Below are 22,042 nucleotides of genomic sequence, written 5' to 3'. Positions count from 1 at the left end.
CAAACAAGTATTTATTGTAACGATAATTTTAGTACTGCTATGCTGATCGATCCAAGTATCGATATATCCATCAAAACCAAAAAGCGGGGTCGATTTTTTTTTTATGGGAGGGGGCACCTGGGTTCCTCGCGCGTTTCCTTTTTAACTCGCGTAAGTGAACGATACATGTCCGTGACAGCTGGGAGCAGTCTACATCTGAGACGAACTTGAAGTTAAATGCCAAGTTTACTACCTGCCAGCAGAGGTCGCAATTTTTCTTCCAGTGTGCGGTCTGACCAGCTGTGCGAGACCACTGGAAAGGAAACCAAAACATCGGTAACTTTCATCACCGCAAAAGCGGAGAGCTCGCAACAGATAAGGCTTTTGATAAGACGCAGCGCGGTCACGCAGAAATCTCTGTCGTCTGGATGAGTCTAAAGTGCCAATGCGTGCCCAAAACATTTCCAAATGATGTCATTTGCTTTTTGGGCAAGTGACGAACCTTCTCTCGGTGTTGACTGCCCCCTAGTGTCTGTATTTGTTGCTGCTCTACGACTATCAGTTGTTTCAATGTTAAGAATGATGTACCTCTATGTTAATTTATTGTTACCCTCCTACCAGTTTGATTGAGCATTTTTTGGTGTTTAGCACCGTTAATTCCTGTTTGTTTTTGTGTGAATTTTACAGTCAACTTCAACTTGGAGTGATCAACAAACACCTTGGAGCAAGTACGCGTTGACCCTTACATGGAGAAATATGTAAGCAAGAGTGTCTTTCATTTGTCAGTACATTGTACTGCTGCTCCAAATGATGTGGGTGAAAAATAAAAGTTTTTGAAGTGACTGCATGCATTGATCAGTTTTTATTCCCAATTGTAATGAGTTTCAAAACGTTTTGTGCAGCTTTCCCCTTCACTGAGTGGAAAGGAGCACGAGCCAGTTGATTTGGAGGATGTTTTGGGGATGGCGGGGCTTGAAGAAGACCTCAGGTTGGTTCTTATCGGAAATACGGGTGATTTTTTTTTTGTTTCGTTTTTTTTTTAGGTATTTCCTATATACTGTATTGTTAATGTACACGGTGCCTCCTTTTTGTGATCAACCATGTAATGCCAAATGACAAATAAATGCACTTTTAAAGACATCTGGTCATCTAGTTTTGTTTCTATACCATACTTTTTTAAAAATCTGTAATTTCATCTTCGAGGATTAATTGTTTTTTTGTTAAAAATGTGCTCGGGTGGTGGGGACGTCATAGACAATGCAAGTTATTATATGATTTGGTTTATTTCACCTGATAACGGACATTGTTTTTAATCCCTTTTAATTTGCGTCAACCGCCGCTTAAATAAATAATGGCATTTTAACAATACGTAAACGAATTTAGTAATAAACGTTAGACTGTTTAACAATTCACCCAAAAAGAGGGGATCAAGCTCAGTCCAAATATGTCTTATTTGATCAAGAAATAATGCTGGCATTGTTTAGGTTGTTGGTTAGAATGATGAAACGCATTTACCCATTATGTAATCGGTAGGCGGAAGACGGTGATGATTTCAATTACCACGTGTCCTGAATCTATTTTTAATTTAATTTCTATTTCAGAACCAGTATTATCAATGTATTACATTTGGCGGATGCGGTTCACCTCTCGTTGCAGGCGGGTGCGTTAGGGGCGGGGTTTATTCAAATGAGACAGGAGCTTCTGATAGATGACGTACTATCAGGCCACGAAGAATGTGGTTTTCCAATTGGTCGATCGCGGCTGGTCTGCTGACAACAACACATCCGTTTGGACCAATCCGAGCGCGTTTTAGACCACGGCGTCTGTTTGTGAATGACGTAACTACTGTAAAACAATATGGCGTCTTCGGCCGACACTATTAATTGTAAATAAGTACAGCCGGATAGACCGCTGCCTCTTTTGAGGCGCTGGTGTCCGACTTCAACTTTTAAGCACAACAAATAAATACTAGGGACCTGCGTGTGCGTTGGCTTCTGTTTGGATTCAACTCGAGCCGAGAGCTGTGTCTGTGACGGCGGTCAAGGATGGACTGTGGAGAGTACATGTCTCCAATGGAGAACGTGGATCCGACTTTGGAATTAGGAGATGGCTTAACACAAGGGGACATCGATGGTGAGTTGTAATGTCACTGACCACTGTGTTTCGTCTTAATTGTCGGTTTAAGCTCAGTCTGGTAAGGATGGGATCTGCGAGTCATAGCACAGCGGAAGAGGCTGAGGCTGTCTAATTTATTGAAGTCACGAGTAATTAGTGAGAAAATCAGATTAATCTCTCCCGTCGTTGAAAGCAATGTTGCTCGGGAGCTCTCGTTCAGTATTCGGTATGTTTTCATTCTAATTACTTAATTGCATTAAAAAGTCTCATGGGAATGGTGCTTCTGTATATACGATTGTTTCAACGCTGCTGTATTTGCAGTGATGCAAATTCATACAACTAACTACATGCTCGCGTTTGCAGTGATGTAAATTCATAAAACAAGATGCTCGCAGAGCTTCACCATTGTATAACACTCCCGAATACTGAAATGGATTGCAGTGCACTCCCTTTCAACATGGGAGACATGGGAGACTATTTTATAACATCACTTTGAGGAAAAGAAAACTGACTTGTACGATTTGCAAATAAGATTTGTCACTTTGAATTACAAAGTCAACCGTAACATGAATAAAATAGACACAAAACATTTTATATTTCAATGTTCAAATGCAGAAACGGCACAGACGAATCAACTGAAGGTAGTGTAGCTGTTAGAGTAATTCTAAAACTTTCGACCGCAGCTACTGCACTGGAGGTGTGCAACTCTAAACTCAGATGTGCATGTGTCCTGTAAAGGCTCATTAAAAACAATTGCTTGAAAATCCACAATTTTACGAATGATGAAATGTGCGATAGCGAGGAAACCATAACAACGCACTTCAACTTATTGTTTTAATGCTGTGTTGTGCAGTAGCTCTTCTGTGCAAGTTGTTCATGTACCAGATAGCCAAGTCCGAGACCACAAGCATCTACTTCTGCCAAATTATTATGTCATAGCGGCATTTACATGGTGCAAAACAGTTATAATGGACAATGATGATTAATGAATGAAGGAATTTATTTTGAACGTGTAGCACTTTGCGAGTTGCTGCGTGGACAGCCTCGTACAAAGTGTTTGTTTACCATGAAGTCTTTGGGACGTCATTTTATAATTCGGAAGACCAGTTCTTCGGGGAACCACCCGACCACCAACATACCCTTAACAATGGAACATACAATGTTCAAAATCATGTTGTTGTCTTTTTTCCTTAAAAATCAGTTGACGCTTGTTTCGTTTAATCATGTCCACATACTTGTGCACTTGTCCCCGTACATCTAGAACATTCCCTCCCACCTTCTAATTAATCTCTATGGAACTCTAATTACAAAACCTTTTTTTCTTTTCATCGAGAAGCTCACACAATTAATTCTCATTGTCTGGGGCATTGAGGGCTCCGAGCTACCTTGTTCTGTCTGTCCGGCCAACAATGTGCCCCCCCCCCCCCCCCCCATTGAATTTGTCAGCATAAATGCATTCATCTGTGATACATGACAAAATGAGCCTGAGTTTTCATAGAAGTCGAATAATTAGTGGCAAGCACTGGATTGTTGGTAGTTGCGCAATTATATCCGCATGTCATTTCATCAGTTTCCCAATGGTCAACACTTCACTGAGCTTTCAGCTGGAGGCCTCAAAACCGTTAAAAAAATATTAGATACTTTCTTCCTGAAGATCTATAGGTATTTTAAAACCAGTTAAATAATGACGGTATTCAGCTTCATATGAATAAATGTAGTCGTCGGGCGTGTACCGAGTGATGTCACGTCACCGGCGAAATGTGTCTGACTGCTTTCATTCTTTCCGCCCAAAGCCGCACAAGGATAACCCTCAGGCTGCCTTGTACAGTAGTTGCGTTAGAAGTAAGGCTGTTCAATAGGGCCCTCGAGTCATATTCTGAAAAATTTGTCACCATTTAGCCTATGGATGTTGTACATCTACTTATATGGTTACAGTGTTAAAGTTTAAGTTAAAAAAAACATTTAGGATGAAACAATTTTTGGGGAAATTGAGAACCGAATAAGATTTTTAAAATATACTAGTCGTCAAAATTTGGGTCAATATGTCATTCATCAACAACAATAGCAGACTGATTTTCTCTGCTAACGTGTGACTGTGTCACTTGTACTGATCTAAATGTTGGACATCTTAGGACAAACCCAGTTCCAATGAAGTTGGGCCGTTGTGTTGTTGAAATATATGCCACAAAATATATCGACGAATGATAACATCGCGAGATACTACCCAGCCAGATCTAGATGCCATTTTATTAAAATGACACCCAGAAAAAAAGGTGGCAAATTCCCACCTTCAATCAGCAATTAAGTTTCATCAGTGCCACAAACTTGACGTCAAAATTCCAGTTTTACAGTTGGTCTTGTCTGTCTGGGCCATCGGCACCTCATTTTTCAAGGCCAAGAGCAGAAGCAGAAGTCTATGTGCGCTTCAAGGCCAGTCTGCGACATTCGCACCTATTTCTTGTCTTATCTTGGTGCCATAAAAACAGCTTTGACACTTCAGCCGTATCGACAAGGACAACTTCCTTTTCACTTTTACTCAAGTACATACCGAGTCATCACCGGTGTTACTGTTACAGTGGGCACAGTATTTGTAAAGACACACATGAGAAAATTGTTAGTACCTATAGATCATTACTTTAAATAAACAAACCAAACAAAAGACATTGGTCAATTATATAACTTGATCTCCGCGTACTGTGCTGTACATGTACTGCAGTATAGATGTCACGGCTTGTCTTGATACGCTCCGTATTTCCTCAGAATTGTTCCAGCTCGTCAACCCGGTGGGGGACTTCCTCGACTTGTTTGCGGAGCAGATGAGCTCCGCCGACACTCTGAGCACCGCCGCCCGACCGGCCAATCAAAACAGTGGACCCACCCAACCGGCAACCCCAGTCTCCTACAACGGCTCCAGTGTTGGCCTTTCTGCCCCTCAGACATTGTCCCCCAGGTCCGGGTCCCTCCCCCCGGCTCTCTCTCCTGCTCAGAGCCCCTCCGCGACCACAGCATCCGCAGTACCGCAGCAGGTGACCCGCAGCCCCCCGCCCCTTCAGCCGCGGCCTCAGGTGGTCCAACCCATCCAGCCCCACCTCATGGCCCAGCCCACCATTCAGGTTGGAAATATGAAAGGTTCTTCATATCTCATTTGTCAGTGTTGATGGAACTTGTTTTTCCTTTTTGTTTTGATGCAGATGCAGACCCGTCGAGTCCCAGTTCACACTTTGGTTCCAACACCCATCCAGACGCAGGCGGCCCAAACTGTGATGATTGCCTCCAGTGGCGGGCAGTCCCATTTCATCCAAAACCCAGTCATCTGTCACCAGAGCCCTACGGCTGGTTACCCAGGTGATAGAGACTCGCTAACCACAACCTTCACTTTTCAAACTTGCATCACAATGTCTTTGAAATGTTCTTGTTTATTTAGTTCAAATCTCGCTATTCACGTTGTACTGGTTCTCATTTGTCATTTCTCATCTTCTTCCAGTACTACAGCCGCAGATGCAAAGTCTCATGACATCTCCCCAACTGCATCCAGTGACCATTCACCAGCACCTTCTGACAACTGGTCAGGCCATTCTTTCTACAGCGCCCACTACTGTCCATGCTGTGCCACAGCAGATGCAGCAGGTACCCAAAGGATTATTTTGCTATGTTGCGAGATTATTGATGACTGAGACACATCAGTTCTGCAAGTTCTATTTTTTTTTGATGGTGTGAGTGTGCTTTTCACCAGGTTTTGGTTCAGCAACCTCAGATTTTGAAGACAGATTCCCTGGTTCTGTCCACCATGCAAAACCCAGCAGGGATCACCACGTTGACCACGCCCCTCCAGAACACAACACTGCAAGTTCCGGTACTCAGCCAGCAATACACTCCAAATATTCATTGTCACTGTTGTTAGTACAGGGGGTCCTTCGTGTTGGACAGCCAGAATTTATATGACAGTCATGACTCGTCATGACTGTTGTCTGTAGACACTGATGGGTGGCAACCTCCTGACTCCTGTTCTGGGAGGCGGAGAAAAGCTGACAATCAAACAACTGCAGCCAGGCTCCTCCCACTGCGCAAACGGCTCCATATCAAGCATAGAGACGAGCCCTATGACTGGGGGGGTGGTGAAGGAGGGTGAGAGGAGGACCACCCACAACATCATTGAGAAGCGGTACCGGTCCTCCATCAATGACAAGATTGTGGAGCTGAGAGACTTGGTCGTAGGCAATGACGTCAAGGTCAGTCTTACCTTTTGAAGCTAAGCGTGACGGGATTTTCACATTAATTTTTTTAATTTTTCCCCCTCCTCTGCATTTCTGCCCTCAGATGCATAAGTCGGGTGTGTTGAGTAAAGCAATCGACTACATAAAGTACCTGAAGCAGGCCAACCACAAACTTCGACAGGAAAATCTGTCTCTTAAAATGGCAAACCAGAAGAACAGTAAGTGTGCTTGCGCAGATGGCCGCCTGTAGCAAATACCGTTGATTTCATATCTTTGTTTATCACAGAGTCGGTGACACTGTCTGAGGATATGGAACCTAAAGAGGAAATTGCAATGATGTCCCCTCCGGCCTCTGATTTGGGCTCGGTCTCCCCTCACCAGTTCTCTCCCTACGGTGTGGATTCTGAGCCCAGCAGCCCCTTAATCGATAACGATCAGGTAATGTACTTGTTGTTTTATTTCAAGTCCCAACCGTGGCATGTTAAGCCGCATATGGGCATGATGTCACTCTTTCTTTCAGATGAAGTGTGAGCCAGACTCTCCTTCCTCTGTGGGAGTGATGGATGGCTCTCGTCTGCTTCTCTGCGCTCTGACCTTCTTCTGTCTCTCCCTGAATCCACTGCCCTCCCTGTTGGGTTCCGAGAGCTCAGAAAGTCTCTCTCCCGGGCACGGGCCCTCTAGAACTCTTGTCTGGTTCCCGAGCGCCACCCAAGATTTTGGTGAGAAACCGAGAAACTTTGGAACTGATGTCCATTTGAATTCCCAGAAGTGCTTCTGCGACTCTGATTAACCTGCGTGCGCTTTGTTCTTTCTGAATCCTAGCGACTTGGCTGCGTTGTCTGTTGCCATGGGTGATGGCGTGGCTGCTGAGTGGTTTGGGAGCGGTGTGGGGTTGTGTGCGGGTGCTCTACCTCTGGGAACCCGTCACGCCGCTTCACTCCCCCAAGTCGGTGTCTTTCTGGAGACACCGAAAGCAAGCTGATGTTCACCTTAAGAGAGTAAGTGCGATGAAATTGTCCATCGGGCATAAAGTTTAGCACGCACGTCGCAAATTGTGGCTTCTGCATTTAAAACATCACCACCAGGACATTTGGTTGGGTGAGAACAAAGACTGAACAAACACCGTGCCTACTTTGCAAATTGGAAGAGGCTCGGATATGCCCTACCTTGCCATACCTGGCGCAGATTTTCTCTAAATATATCCAGACTGCTGCTAAAATGGCAACACTCACCCCTGTCATTGCTATTTATATAGTTGCACATTCGTTTGCATTTGCAGGAGAGTAAAACCCATGATTACCCTCCATCAGTCTGTTTTCATTCATTCATTCATTCATTCATCTACCGAACCGCTTGATCCTCACTAGGGTCGCGGGGGGTGCTGGAGCCAATCCCAGCCGTCTCCGGGCAGTCGGCGGGGGACACCCTGAATCGGTTGCCAGCCAATCGCAGGGCACACATAGACGAACAACCATCCACGCTCACACTCACACCTAGGGGCAATTTAGAGTGTTCAATCAGCCTGCCATGCATATTTTTGGAATGTGGGATGAAACTGGAGCACCCGGAGAAAACCCACGCAGGCCCGGGGAGAACATGCAAACTCCACACAGGGAGGCCGGAGCTGGAATCGAACCCGGTACCTCCGCGCTGTGAAGCCGACGTGCTAACCGCTGGACTACCGGGCCGCCCAGTCTGTTTTCGTCTCGTGTAAAAGAGGGGCCTGTTTTTGATTGACTATTTTAAAAGCATTCAAACAGTGCGCTTCAACGGGTAACTTTATCAAAGGCCGTTGACTATCTTGCTTCTTTTTATAGGTTCATTCTCCTTGTCATTTGCACCATCAGACACTTTGCCTGGAAGGAAACGCCGGAAAAACGCCATTCGCTCTTCTCCAAACGCCTTTCCTCTGTTGTCCTTCTCACACAGGGAGATTATCCTGCGGCATTGACCAGTTTAAAGACCTCCTTGTCCATCTTGACCAGAGCGTTGCCTTCCACCAAACTGGACCTGGTCTGCTCGTTATCCTGGAACCTGATTCGGTATTTTTTGCATCGCCCGACCCCTCTCGGATGGCTCGTTCACCAAATCAGGGGCAAACATGAGGGGGATGAGGCGAGGACAAGCGCCAAGGATGCTGCTCTGGTATACCATCGTCTGAGCCAGCTGCAACTCACTGGTTAGTAGGAATGGTCATTCGTCAAAATTGGGAAATAACCTTAAACGACAATCTCAACAAAAATATACGATCGATTGTGGACTAATTGTTTTCATCAAGTTGTCATACATGTCATGACGATCCGAGTGACACTAAGGGCAAGAGTTGAAAACGGCTCTTCCGAAACGTACTGAAAATGGGGAGGGGCAGGCCCATGAGCATACCTTGTTACTTTGCAATTCTAGTCTCTTCTAGTTTTTACTTCTTCTTTCTGTTGTTGCATTCCGTTTCAGTTTGTACACTCGTCTGTGTTGCAAGCAAACTGGTTCAACCTGAATTACAATTTCTATCCTCGGATTCATTGAAAAAAAAAATCAACTGCAGTGGTACCTTAATATTTTTTATTTCAATAAAAACATGCAGTAATGATGTGTTTAAATAAAAGGCCAGAGTTTTTGCCCAGTTTTTCTAATGTGTATTCCTTGGGCACCTCCCGAAAGTATAATACGGACGTAGAGACGCAAGGAGAGTTTCACAACTGACTTTTCGTCTGGAATTAAGAATATATGCCTGTGAGTTTTGCTAAATTGTCTGTCTACATGTGTTGCGCTGCCGTTTGTATTGCCCATCGCTGAAGGGCTGATCGCACAACATGGATTCAGTATTCGGCTAAACGGGCTGTCGTAAGGAAACCTGTGTGGTTATTTTAAACGCGCATTGTGTCATTTTCTTTGTTTACTTCGACGGTACACTTCAAATGCGAGTGGCGATAAACGGCTCAAAGTCCCTTTTTTGAACACCGAGTGTTGTGAAGCGAGTTGAGTTCACTGCCGCCGTACAGTGCTTATTTCGCACAATTTTTTGCTTGTAGTTAAAGCAGAAAAAAAAAAATCATCCAAAGAATGGCGCTTAGCTTGGAAAACTCGTAAGTTGGGGAAATGATCTCTCAAGTCACCACTGTACCGTGTGCACGTGTAGAGGAGGGTACCGCTGCACTTTGCTCAGCTTTGTTTTGTGATTTGATTCTTTTTTTTGTAGGAAAGCTGCCCCAGCGAAGCAGCTGGTGGGCGCTGTCGCTGTCTCTGAGCGCTGTCAACCTCAGCGAAAGCGCTCAAGGAAAGATGGCATCCGCTCAACTCGCAGAGATCTACGTCACCGCCGCCGCAGCCGTGCGCACCGCGCTGGGTCTCCATCTCGCCTGTCTGCCCGTGCGTATCTCACGTCTTGTCATCTATTTTTGAAAATTGTATCCATTTCAAGTGACGCAAAGTCCCTTCTTCCCCGCAGGGTTACTTACTGAGTTGTGCAGAGCGCATCGCAAATCAATGCGAGGCGAAGCACACCCCCGACTGCCTGCGCTGGCTCTTCACCCCGCTGGGCAGGCACTTCTTTCTAAGCTGCGATTGGTCATTGAAGTCGGAGAGCAGCGACGGGGTGTTCACATCGCAGAGAGACCCAGGTACCCATTTGGAAAGCGTCATCAGGCGTTTGTCAAAGGCCAAACCTGCTGCCGTACTCGACGCTGACTTTGCGTGACTGTAAACGTTTCCCTTCCAGCGGACCCCGTTGCCCAGTTACACCGCTGTTTCTGCAGAAAGTTGCTTGAGAGAGCCGTTCACACGCTCATACAGCCTCAAAGTGACTCTGAAGCGGGCAAACATAAAACCGGCTCTGGGTATGACGGCCAGCGTTGATTTAACAGAGGCTGAATCAATGACTGACATTATTCTTCATCTATTTACTTGTTGTTTCCTTCTTCCAGGGACTTTTCCAGTGCCCTGGAGTTCCTGCAGCAGTTGAATAAGTGCACAGAGGACTCTCCGTCAGCTCCTCCCTTCTCAACTCCTCCCAGTCACGTCATCACACCCGGTATAAGCGCAAAGCCGACACTTCCTTGTTGGGGATATTTAGAATTGAACTTCCTTCACGGGATTCTTGAACGTCGGAGTGGCAAAGAAAGAATCGATATGAATTGATTTTCATCTTGGACCCGCGGTACACTTATAGAGCTAATAATTGGACACGTTTTTTTTTCCTGAAATAAAAAGACGTGCAAATTATATGGTGCTTGCCACCCCCGCCATTTAGTTCATGCTTGTTAAGATGCTGAGTCAGACCATAACGTGTATTGGAAATAATGGCAAAAGTGCACAAGACATCTTCAAACGTGATCAATTTATCTCAGAAACAGTAAGACAAAAAATGACGTGATGTGTTGTTTTCGAAGCCTTCCTTTAAAGTCGTCCTCAACGGCGCTTTTCCTTCCCTTTTCTCTGGCAGTGAAAGATTCAGTGAGTCGGTGGTGGGCTTCTGTGATCAAAGCTGCCGTCTATTGGCTTCAGGGTGATGATGTCACCGTCAGGGCTCTGTTGGTGGAAGCAGAGCGAATGCCGAGAACTCGACACACTCTTGAGTAAGTGCCATCATGGGTTGTGAAGTCATCAAGTGTCTGAGGGTGTGTTCACGGTCCGTTCATGCACTGCAGTACTTTTTTTTTTTTTTTTTACTCCAACTTCAACTTCACAACATTTTGTGTATGTGTGCGTGTGTTTTCCAAATCCGGTTTACCGTACCGTGTTTTTAACCGTCTTATCTCCCCTGTTGGTTTCAGCCACCCTCTGCCCAAAGCTGTGCAGTCCCTCTGCAAGTCGGTTCAGATGAGTCTGTCGCCTCTAAAGGGAGAAGGAACCGCAGCCTGCCTGTCCCGTTGCGACCAAGCCAGCAGCTACCTGCGCTCCAGCATCTCCGTGCCTCTCGGCCAGCCAGGCGACTACTTAAACAAGGTGAAATATTTGCCCCACGGCGTCTCGTTTGGAGTTTTTGTTGGGTTTGTGGTTCGCGATGCTTAAAAGTATATGGTGGGGCTCGGTGGACGTTGCGGTGAGATGTCAGGTGGTGGCTGTGGTGCATTGTAGTTGCATTGCATGATCTTCCAGCCAAGTGCAATGCATCTGCAGTGAATGACAGAGGCCTCCCGGGTCTGCACGCCGCTCCTACACCAAGCACACAGTGCTGGGGCACGTTAGTGACTTGCTTGTTTCTTGCTGTGTGCAAGAAATGATCTACCTTCAAAAAGTAACAAGATTTTAAAAGTAACAGATTAGATTAGACGTGTCCTACCGTAGAGTTTTCTGCTCATCTTTTTTCCTTTATCGTCTAAGGCGATGGAGCTCTTGGTATGTGACCTTCTACTGACCTTGAGGACCAGTTTATGGCAGCGAGGAAGCACCACTAATGGGGAAACTGGCCCGGCGTCTGCATCTCAGTTGGCCGGTTTTCAAAGTGACCTCAGTGTGCTCAGAAGACTCACGCAGTGCTCCAGACAGACCCAGCATAAGGTGAGGTGTCAAATAACCCCATGAATCCCAATAATGATAATAAGGAGAAAAATCGTTCCCGTCGGCGAGTTTCGCGAGCTTCTACCGCTCCGACTGTCGTTAAGCCATGGCTGCTGCGTCTCTTTTGGTGTAGGTGTTCCTCCACGAGACCACAGTGAGGCTGATGGCCGGAGCGAGTCCCACACGGACGCACCAGCTGCTGGATCACAACCTGCGACGCCGGACGCACGGCCTCCACGCTGCAGGTGACGAACACGGCACGGTTGCGTTGGCGCATTGCACATGACGGTCATGTGATCGATGTGAATAGATTAGAACGTCGTCTTTAAATGTTCAACCAAACCAATACAGCACAAACGCGTTACTCACACGTGTATATATTTTGGACTCAACTTTTCTCTGACGCTCTCTACTTTTCCTCCCCGTGTTCTCGTCAGAGGGTGAGCGGGAGCGGGCTCATGCCATTCTGCTGGCCTGCGGCCACCTGCCCATGCCCCTGTTAACCCCGGCCGGGCATCGCGCCCATCTGCTGGCCGAGGCCAAACGCACGCTGGAGCGGGTGGGAGATCGTCGATCCCTGCAAGATTGTCAGCAGATCCTGTTGCGGCTGAGCGCCGGCACGACCGTCGTGGCATCCTGAACGCTCGCGCACATACAACCCGAAGGCTACCGTTGATTGAACTCATCAATTTACAGCCTATAAATGATGAGCGCCAATTTTGTACACCCAATACATCAGCTTTAGAACAATCTCGCCACCTATTGGTCATTCACGGTAAAAAGTTGGCTCACTGGCACATTGTGTGTGTGTGTGTGTGTGGGGGGGGCTTTTAAAGACAAAGGGAACAGTTTATAAATAACTGTTCAAATTCATGCCATCCCAGAGGTGCATCGTTTAGCTGTTTAATGCCACGCTTGATCAGCACTTTCTATCATCTCAATCGCTCGGCCAGCTCCGTTTCCAAGGGCCGTAAAATACATACTCATGAAAATCAGACCGGTTTACTTTCAACTTTATTAAAGAGTGTCGCTTCTTATCTACCTCATTCACAGTACATTATACTGTGGGGGAAATCAGAATACGCAAGCGCCGGGTCGCTTATTCTCAATTGGAAGTCAGAAGGTGCAGCTTTCAGTCATAAATCTGCTGCTAATTAATCGAGTTTGATACAAACGCTTCCTGACACAGACAATACATCTTGTAGAACATGTAAAAATGATTGCATATTTACAGTTTGTACTTGGGTTGTAAATACAAATAGAACAACTATGAAAAGTAGATTGAATAGTACGCGTTTGCGTAATTGTTCCACGTTGTAGATCACATCACAGGTAATTGTTCCTCATCGGGTCGGTCTGATGGCAGGACCACCTGAACAATTTGAGCTGTCTGGCCCCAATTGTCAAAATATTATCCCGAGTTTAAAAAAATACTTCTGTTTTATGTAAAAAAAGGCATCCCTTTATTTCATCAATGAAGAATTTTTAAAAAATGTAAAAACAAGGTGTTTGTGCAGTGATACGGTTGTTAATCCTTCAAGCAAAACATGCTTAATTTTTAAGCAAAAATATTTTATGTGTCATCACATTTAAAATTGAAATTTAAAAAAAGTTTGCTTTTTAGTTTGTATTTTTTTCTGCAAAGCGCACTTCTGTCATTCCAGCTTTTGTGTCTTATTCAATGATGTACATTTATGATTAATGCTTTGCTGGAGGGGAGGAAAGTCAGCCTGTTTGTGTGTGTTATTTTTGAACATGAAGAATTGGTGTGGTAGCTCAGCGTTGCCTTCTGTACACATCGCAAATTATTCATTTTAGAATAGGGGAACAAACAAATTATGCTTGGAGGAACTTGCAGAACATCTTCTTAAAGGTCAAACTGGCAGACGATTTTTTTCTTGGCTGCACAAAGAACAAATCAATGCTCATTTTACCAGAGGTAGGCTGGGTTTATTACTGTTGTTCCATTTTTAATTGTTACATCATTTTTTGTTTTGTTTTTCCTTCCCCATTACGCATTTTATTTTCCAAACTTTATTCTTGTCCATTATTTTGATGTTGGTGGTTTTTTATAATAAAACAAAATGTGATGGTGTTTAGAGTTTGATTGACCCTTACTCTGTGTCGTCTATGTACTACGCTACATTGTTGCATAAACATTGAACAGCTCGTGCATTCAGAAGTTGAGAGAAGGTCACCTGAAAAGGTTACAGTCCATTTTTGGTAAAGCCTGATGGTTCATCCGAAAGCCGTATGGTCTTAACTTTTATATTTGTAGCGTATATCGTTGTTCTTTGTTTATGTATATACTGTACTGTCCAGTGCATCCAATTTTTAACGTATGTAACTGTGTCGATAGTTGCCGGACCCAATCTCACTAATCATGTTTTGAGTCGGACGTGATTAGCGAGCACGCAGTTAAACACTGAAAGCCCGGAAGTTGTCAGACAGCCGACTCCCAATGCACATGGGAAATACGAACACAGAGCAATGAAAAACAGAAAAAAGCCCAATAATAGGCCCAATAAGGCCAAATTCAAGCCTGGATCTAAGAAGAGGGAAAATAAATGCGTCCTAATATTTGACGACGAAGAGAGAGAGTAAGTGTACCGAATAATTCTTTTATGTTGCTACAGCTACAGCTTTTGTTAAAGCGTTAATGCCGTACAAATAAATGTATTGGCTCAGTTAATGGCTAGTGACCACATCACTAGCTGTATTCGTTGTTGTTTCGCATGTATATTTGAATTGGGTCTATAGTTTAATACATCTTTATGAACGGCGTTTTATATCATTATTATGATTGTTATTTGAAACCTATAAACATCTCTGAGTATAAATTATAAATGAGTAAAAATTTGATTTTACACTAAACTGCATTCACCAAACAAAGAGCATTATTAGGCTATATACTGGATTTCTAAAGGCGGATGTGTGTGTGCTGTGTTGATACATCTTCCTGTCAGGGATTATCTCACTGGTTTCCATAAACGGAAAGTGGAAAGGAGGAAAGCAGCTGTGGCAGAAATACGCAAGAAGATCAAGGAAGAACAAAACAGAGTCAGAGAAGAGGTCGGTGCCAAACAAAGGAGCAGATTGTCCAAAACTATTTTCGACTCAGACAGCACCGTGTTGCTTTGACTGTGTTTCAGAGGCATAAGGAATACGTGAAAATGCTGAAGGAGAGACAAGAAGCGCTCGGTGAGTCAGAAGGCTCAAAGCAGACATGCATTTTATTTTCATAATTTGAAAGAGTTCCCAGGTGGGGGAATTTCAGACTGACAGATAACAGATACAGTGGTACCTTGGCATGTGAGTTGAATTTATTGACTTGTAACGTGATGTTGATGTCCCGTACAGCGGAAAGTGAAGATGATCTGGAGGATGTGATCACCAATACAACAGAATCTGTTCAAATTGACCATCCAAATCACACGGTCACAGTGACGACCATCAGCGACCTGGACCTAACCGCCAATCACCTGCTCGAACGAGTAGCAAATAAGGTGAGCATGCTAACTTGAGTGCTTAAAGAAAACAACCGTATCGAGGTAGCATCGACCTACCATTCACTGTTTTTTGTTTTGTTTTTAGGCCAACGGGGAACCTAAAGAAAATGAAAATGGGGAGGAAGAGGAGAAACCAATGACAATGCCCAAAAAAGCTGGCAATCCAATCTTGAACAAAAAGTAAGCTTCTCCACACGCGAGCTGCAACTCATGAAAATCGATCGTTGTAATGTTGTGCCTTCGGGTTCCACTCGTGGGAGCTCACCAACCACAGGTTGAGAATCACTGTCCTCTGGGAAATTATGATTGGATGTAAAAAAAAAAAAATTTTCCTGTTTATTGGAATTTCTTTGTCCATCTTTCCCCCCCCCGTACTATATCAGGATCCGCTCGCTGACCGCCTCGCTCGGCGTCTACACCAGCAAGGGGAAGAGGAAAGGGAAGCAGGACGGCCGAGGAGGACGAGGCCGACAGACAGATAAGAAGGCGGACAAGAGAGTCAGTGAGAGCAAAATCAGCGGCAAGAAAACCAGCAAGTGGCACAGGCGACGCATGACGGGGAAGAAGCAGCGGCAACAAGAATGAACGCTCATCATCTTTTTTTCGGACTGTTCACACCTTGGTTGAAGTGCTTAACAGATCTTAAGATGGTGGTTTGGCTAATCATGTTCAACATTGACCACTGGCTGAATTTAATGAGAAGCGATTGTAAGAGCCGCGTCCACATGCAAGTACTCCGTTTTGAGCAAGCGGCATTGCCGCAGAGGTATGACAATAACAACGCCTTTGTGATTGCGGTTGTAGTTTGCCAAATTGCACTGCGGCATACCGAGAGCTGCCCTTTGTCACGTTTAGATCTCGGTTCATTCATAAAAAATTACCAAGTTCGATTTGCGAAAAGGCTGTTCCTGTGTGCTTTATTGTGGCCGTGCAGGTGTGCCTTAATGGTGTGGCTGGTCCTGTATTTCCACACGTCCTGCCATGTAAACACTTGGTATCCTTTGACTCTGTCATTTTCATACACTCACTGTTTTAGTTTGATGAAAGCTTAATCGCCTCATTAAATCCCAACATTGTCACACTTGTTTGTTTCCGTGCCACTGTTTACAAACGAGAGTCGTGTTTACCGAGCTTAACCTCTTTCACTTTGGCCAAATGTATGTTCAGCCCCCCTCCTCTCTCGTGTTTATTTATTTACACTAACCTGAGCCTGCGTGCGCCGCAGCAGGAGCTTTCAAAAGCCATGATATTTAATACAAGGGGGCTTTGCAGGCCGCCAGCTCCGGGGGTCGACCCCGGAGCTGTAACCCGGTTCGCGGAGAGCCGCGGCGCTCGTCTTATCGACGCTTCTGTTTCACTCATTGTGTCCTCAGCCAATAGGAGGGATGTGCACTTGGGGACTATTGCGACCACGCGGGTGAGCCAGGTGCCCGTTGGCGGGTCAACGGGCAGTTCTGCTGAGGCAACGAGACGCTTCCCCAGTCAGGTGAGGTTCATCATTTGTTAGGACACATCATTGAACGTTGTCTATAAAATATGTTTTGTAAGAATCTTGTTTTTCTGACGCTCTCTCTTTTTGCTTTTGTCTCAGTTTTCTCCACGGGATGCCATGACGGTAATTCACATCCCCAAATCATCATGCCTCTCTCTGACGACGAACCTGCGTGCCCCGCTTTTCAACCCAACATCTTCGACCCCTCCCGCTGCCATGACTGCCTGCGTCAAAGGCATTTTCATTCCTCGCAGCGGAACTCTGCCGCAGACGCTCCCGCTGGATCCGAATGTGGGACGGGACCCGGCAATGGAATACCCTTAACGCCAATCTCCTCGCAGGTGGAGGAAAAAGACACCAGCAGCAGCAAGGTGAGAAAGATAAGATAAGATAAGATAAGATATCCTTTATTCGTCCCACACTGGAGAAAGACGAGATGGGCGGACAGGAAGCTGCGGTATCTTGCGAGGTTTCAGATGGTAAGAAGAGAGCTTGAAGCGGTGCATCTGCACAAGCCGAAACAAATCGTTTCATCCTCATATTTTGCTGACCTTACCTTCGTGCCTTTAGCTCAGTGAGATGCGAAAGTGCTCGAAACAGCTACAGCGCTATTCTCCAAGGCCTCTTTGTCCAGAGATATTACTATCACACCGTTTGTACAGCTACCCGGCGTTCGTGAGGATCGCGTCTGCCACTCGACGGGGAGATCAGTTACAATCAAATTAAAACAGGAGGTTGCGGCAAGAAAATGTGTCAATAATTCATCAGGCGGCCCTTGAAGCTGAGTCAAGTTACACAGCTGTAACCCGAATCGAACGACAGACTGCACATGCCAGTGTGTCAGAGGTGAGAGAGCGGCCAAAGAGACAAGAGCCCGTCGGACACATTTTCTTTTGTATCGTGCATATCTATCGGAATATCAAATAGTAGCCGTAAACGAAGTGGATTGAAGGCTTACATCTTCTACATTTGGAGGAAAGGTGGGCCAACTCCGTGGCACGTATGTGTCTTGTGATTGGTCCGTGTTGATCATCCCTATCAGGAGGATTCGGAGCGTTTGTCTGTGGTGAGCAGCTGCCGCGATGTGACTGGAGGTTCACCGGGTCGCGCCGAGAGCTCTTTGTACATTCTGAGCCCAGACTGTGAGCTGTACATCTGCGACGGAGATGACGACGACAGCGCTGACAGGTAACTACTGCGTTACCGATTAATAATCGTGATAAGTTTGCCTTGTCATTTATGGGTTGTTTTTTTTTGTGTGTTACCAGTTCCCAACACCATATTAGACTTTTTCTTTACTTTTAACTTCATCTTCATTTTCCACCGCCATCCCCCGTGACACTTTCCAAACAGCTGTCTTGACCAGAGTGACGACTACCGGGAGCTCAGCGGCTCCGGCAGCGCAGAGAATGAATACCCGCCGCTGAGGATGACTCGACTTGACCCATCACCTCACCGAAGCGACGCCCGGTCCTGGACGATGGACGAAACTCACAGCAGAGATGGTCTCAACAGGCGTTCAGGTCAGTTGGTGAGCGATCACAGCTTAGCCAGGCCTGCTGTGGCGTCAAGACTATCAGAAGCCGTGACCTAAAATGGCGGCCGAAATGATAGTTCTGAATATTTTTTGTCACATTGTTTAACTTCACCCCCCACCAGGGTTTAAAGAAGAAAGAGAGAAGCGAGAAAGCGGCTACTTCTCTCTGGGGAGGCCAGCAGGTGCCCGCGCCCCCCGTGTTAACAGCCCCCAAGCTCCTTTTCGCCATTTCGAAAGAGGCCATCCAATCTTTAACAGTCAAAACATCGAGCCCAAGGATACCGTCCCCTTCAGAAATCCCGGTCTCGGTCTGGCCTCTGAGAGGCAGGTACCCGAGGTTCAGGATGAAGATCTGCCTGTGGAATTCCTTCCTCCTGACCCCTACGACATTGCCGTTGAGGTTGAGGCACAGGTCGGCGCTCGTTCTCCGAGTCCTACCCCTTTCAAAATAGCTGAGTCGCTAGCCGGTGCGGAGCGAAAAGGCTTGATCCGCTCGTACGGTAGAGGAACGGCTTCTTACAATTCTGCCTCCCGACAATTTGGGCGCTTTGATTCTTCGAGGCAAGGCTCAGCTCTACAATCTCGCTTTTCCTCCCCGCCACGTGGAAACGCTCGATGGAGGGATGATGACTTTCTTTCTCCGATCAGAGGGCATACCGTTGATGCTACGGAGCCGCGATTGAGAGGCACCCTGCGAGGATCACATGGCCGACATGTAGACTCTGGAACTTTGCCAAGAAACTTTAAATCTCTTGCCAGGTCAGTCAAATCCCAATCCAGTACAGTCTCTGATTTCCGGAGCGCCTTACGAAAAACGGAAGTAAGTGGATCCTTCAGTGGTCTGGAAAGCAGGAGCTCATCTGCTGGCCAAATGTCACTCTACAAAGCCGGAAATGCGATCAGTTCTTTCCACGGACTCGCCAATCCTACGCACGCTCCATCTCGCAGACCTTCTGGGAGTCGCCGTGAAAGTCGTGCGTCCTCGCCCGCAAGAAGAACTTACAGTTCGTCGGGCCAATTTGTCCTACGTAAATGGGAATCGATGACCTCACTGGACGGAAGAGGTCATCACGGACGCTGCGGGTCCCCAATACGAGAAGGCTACGACATTGAAAGTCAGGCTGTCCTGCGAAATGGACTGAATGGTCTCGATCGTGAAAACCCAAGCCGCCCCCCAACCAAATGTTGTTATGACACAACGAGTCAGCCAAAATTTAACAAGACGGGATCCAATACTGGCAGTGGCAGTCAAGTCCTTGATAGCTATTCTGAAAAAAGATCCTTTCAGACTACTGGTCAATATCCACTTCGAAAAACAGGAAGCTGTACTTTGTTTAATGGTCGTGAAAGTCGAAATTCCTCTCCTTCAAGGAGAAGTGATGAAACTTCCACTCAGTCGACACTGCGCAAGTCTGAAGTTAAAACTTTAGACAGCCGTAGCTCTTTGCCATCAAAACAGAGCTACAGGGCCCCTCACCAAGCCTCATTTCGTAAAAATGAGCGTGGCAGCTCGCTAAAGAGAAATAATAAGAACACCCGTAATGCTTCCCCGTCTGGAAATACCACCAACGACCCTCCGGGCTACTCTGTTCTCAGACATCCCAACAATGGAGAGGGCGGCCGTTCATTTCAGAGAAAAAACAACGATAGTGTCTCCAAATCTGCCCCTGATCGCTCACCACGGTCATGGCGGGGATCAACACCTTCCCTACGCAGCTCCTCGCTATCCCGCGCTGCTTCTCCCACCATGCGGAATGCACAAGTCCACAAAAACGCTTCGGTCACCTTGCAAACTCCGAGAAGCCCCGGTGGTCTTCGATCTAGGGATGGGCGACGGGGTCTAGAAGATCGCTATACCACCCATCATGCTCAGAGGAGCCCTTCGCCTGTACCCCCAATGAAAATGCGCAGTCGTACTTTATCGCAGAGCTCCATGGATTCCTCAGAGTCTGTGGCCTCCGCTGGAAAGAAAAAGGAGGACTATGCCACGATGGCTGATCTGCCCAATGTCAAAAGGATCCATCAGAGAGATGAGCACGACCACATGGAGAGACCTCACCAGCGCTCTCGGAGACAGCAGCTCTTCAAACCAGCCAGGTTAGATTTGATCGAATCCGATAACGCACGATGAAACATGAGATGTGCTCTGGGCGGCTCCCCCGCATCCGCCATGGTGGCACATTATAAGCACTTAGTGGTTGCATCGGGTTCTTCCGTGCATTTCATTGATTCATCTGACACCTCCATTGTGCTCTTGCAGCCACTCCCTAAGCAAGCATCCCTCCAGAGAGTGGGAAGACACGGGGGAAACGGACAGAGAATGGCACTATGGCGGCATCGGGTATCTACCTCGAGTTCACTCCTGCTCCTCGTTGCAAGTAGGTTGAGAGATCGCAATGAAATGGATCCAATCGATCGGGGTCCGTATGTCCGCCCGCCTGTCTGTCTCGCTCGCTGACATTTAATATTCTCTCAGCACACTGTTTCAAACTAAACTGTTTTGGGAAGCATTTCTATCTTATGCAAATGCTTTCGTTACCATGACGATATCACCCCTTCACATCAAAAGCTTAGCCGCACAAGTATGCGCTGGTGATTAGAAGCTAATGCGCCGAACTATGTCCGCTAATGCGAATCTACGGTAACCTGACACGAAAGCGTTGCTTACCGTTTGGCTTCAACGTGATAGCGCTTTCATGCCGTGCCGACAATTCGCTTGACAATGGCAGATCTGGGAGGGCCTTCATGAGCGGAGAAACTTGGTACAGGTAGCAGTTATCATGTAAATTAGCTCAGCCAGTTAAAAGACTGAACATTTGTCACATGCATTCAGAATTTTGACGGTCAAATTAAGTTCACCATTAAAGGTTTTAATGTTGTGCATTTTGGATTCATCCTGAAATTTAACAAAAAAAACTGAAATCTTGTGAATACTTGTGCTCTTCTTAACTATGAGTTACTCATTTTCAGAGGTCTTGCAGTCCCCCAGCAGATGCGGGCAGTACTTGGACAGATTATCATCACAAATCAGCGCCAATGCAGGTATGCGACACAGCTAGTACAAACAACTTTCACTGATTTCATTTATTTATTTTTTGAATTTTCTCTGGTGGCAAATCAAAACACAGTTGTTACATAAATGCAACACAAAATGCTTCCCAAATAGTGTCACGAGCCAATTCTTCAGAACACGAAAGCTCACTCATACGGTAATAAACATTATCTTTCTTTTCTACAGTTGTCAGACCAGATGACAGCTTGCCCAGCGTTCACAGATCATGTTTATTATTTGTGGATTACACCGAACCTTCTTTTTGTCAACGTGCAGTTGTTTTGTAGACTCTCTACCGTAATGGCTACAGGCATTTCTTAAGATTGAGCTGTGTCACTTGTGGCGTACTGGCTGGGGCATGTGTTGAAATTCCTGGGTTGCGCCAAGTGAAACCAACAGTGACAAAATTGGGTGACCCGGATGTAGGTGGTGTGGACCATACATGTAGATACGTAGACGTCGCCTTGGCGCCAATTGTACGTCTAAGGCGCGACCATATTGGGTGTGGAAAAGTGAAGCGGTTGATGAAGATGGCTCATTCATTTGCCCGATAGAGATTTACGACTGACTGACATTTTATACTCAAAACCAGATCTCGTGGGTTTAAGACTGTGTGTGGGGGGGCAATTGAGAGGCATTTACTTTGTG

At 46.1% G+C, this 22,042-nt stretch overlaps 3 protein-coding genes and 1 long non-coding RNA gene across 4 annotated transcripts; all 4 read left to right on the top strand.

The window, feature by feature from the left end:
• Positions 1-480: 480 nt before the first annotated feature.
• LOC127589395 (uncharacterized) lies at positions 481-1,119 on the top strand. Its single transcript, XR_007959377.1, has 2 exons — positions 481-737; positions 882-1,119. It is a non-coding gene; the product is annotated as an uncharacterized LOC127589395 (long non-coding RNA).
• Positions 1,120-1,800: 681 nt separating this feature from the next.
• srebf2 (sterol regulatory element binding transcription factor 2) lies at positions 1,801-13,899 on the top strand. The gene is made up of 20 exons (XM_052048496.1): positions 1,801-2,112; positions 4,855-5,207; positions 5,286-5,439; positions 5,579-5,721; positions 5,828-5,947; positions 6,069-6,323; positions 6,412-6,526; positions 6,595-6,746; positions 6,829-7,027; positions 7,131-7,306; positions 8,238-8,487; positions 9,505-9,674; positions 9,754-9,925; positions 10,024-10,141; positions 10,229-10,335; positions 10,747-10,879; positions 11,078-11,249; positions 11,628-11,804; positions 11,938-12,049; positions 12,242-13,899. The coding sequence occupies exons 1-20, from the start codon at positions 2,025-2,027 to the stop codon at positions 12,442-12,444; spliced, it is 3,369 nt and encodes a 1,122-aa protein (XP_051904456.1). The 5' UTR covers positions 1,801-2,024; the 3' UTR covers positions 12,445-13,899.
• Positions 13,900-14,219: 320 nt separating this feature from the next.
• nol12 (nucleolar protein 12) lies at positions 14,220-16,394 on the top strand. The gene is made up of 6 exons (XM_052048526.1): positions 14,220-14,404; positions 14,771-14,876; positions 14,957-15,005; positions 15,165-15,310; positions 15,399-15,493; positions 15,697-16,394. The coding sequence occupies exons 1-6, from the start codon at positions 14,295-14,297 to the stop codon at positions 15,896-15,898; spliced, it is 708 nt and encodes a 235-aa protein (XP_051904486.1). The 5' UTR covers positions 14,220-14,294; the 3' UTR covers positions 15,899-16,394.
• A 1,752-nt stretch (positions 16,395-18,146) lies between these two features.
• Positions 18,147-22,036, top strand: LOC127589370 (uncharacterized). The gene is made up of 4 exons (XM_052048499.1): positions 18,147-18,328; positions 18,465-20,439; positions 20,603-20,720; positions 21,313-22,036. The coding sequence occupies exons 1-4, from the start codon at positions 18,235-18,237 to the stop codon at positions 21,418-21,420; spliced, it is 2,295 nt and encodes a 764-aa protein (XP_051904459.1). The 5' UTR covers positions 18,147-18,234; the 3' UTR covers positions 21,421-22,036.
• Positions 22,037-22,042: the final 6 nt, after the last annotated feature.

This window comes from Hippocampus zosterae, chromosome 17, assembly GCF_025434085.1.
Source record: "Hippocampus zosterae strain Florida chromosome 17, ASM2543408v3, whole genome shotgun sequence".
Classification (NCBI taxonomy): Eukaryota; Metazoa; Chordata; class Actinopteri; order Syngnathiformes; family Syngnathidae; genus Hippocampus; species Hippocampus zosterae.
This window is presented reverse-complemented; position numbering and strand designations above follow the sequence as displayed.

What these genes read in the sequence shown, in the direction of transcription:
- LOC127589370 (XM_052048499.1), top strand. Translation starts at nt 18,235, where the DNA reads ATGACTCGACTTGACCCATCACCTCACCGAAGCGACGCCCGGTCCTGG. An exon ending in TGGTCTCAACAGGCGTTCAG is followed by an intron (nt 18,329 to 18,464) that starts GTCAGTTGGTGA and finishes ACCCCCCACCAG; the next exon opens with GGTTTAAAGAAGAAAGAGAG. An exon ending in CAGCTCTTCAAACCAGCCAG is followed by an intron (nt 20,440 to 20,602) that starts GTTAGATTTGAT and finishes GTGCTCTTGCAG; the next exon opens with CCACTCCCTAAGCAAGCATC.
- srebf2 (XM_052048496.1), top strand. Translation starts at nt 2,025, where the DNA reads ATGGACTGTGGAGAGTACATGTCTCCAATGGAGAACGTGGATCCGACT. An exon ending in TGGCCCAGCCCACCATTCAG is followed by an intron (nt 5,208 to 5,285) that starts GTTGGAAATATG and finishes GTTTTGATGCAG; the next exon opens with ATGCAGACCCGTCGAGTCCC. An exon ending in AGAACTCGACACACTCTTGA is followed by an intron (nt 10,880 to 11,077) that starts GTAAGTGCCATC and finishes TGTTGGTTTCAG; the next exon opens with CCACCCTCTGCCCAAAGCTG.
- nol12 (XM_052048526.1), top strand. Translation starts at nt 14,295, where the DNA reads ATGAAAAACAGAAAAAAGCCCAATAATAGGCCCAATAAGGCCAAATTC. An exon ending in TTTGACGACGAAGAGAGAGA is followed by an intron (nt 14,405 to 14,770) that starts GTAAGTGTACCG and finishes TCTTCCTGTCAG; the next exon opens with GGATTATCTCACTGGTTTCC. An exon ending in GGAGAGACAAGAAGCGCTCG is followed by an intron (nt 15,006 to 15,164) that starts GTGAGTCAGAAG and finishes TGTCCCGTACAG; the next exon opens with CGGAAAGTGAAGATGATCTG.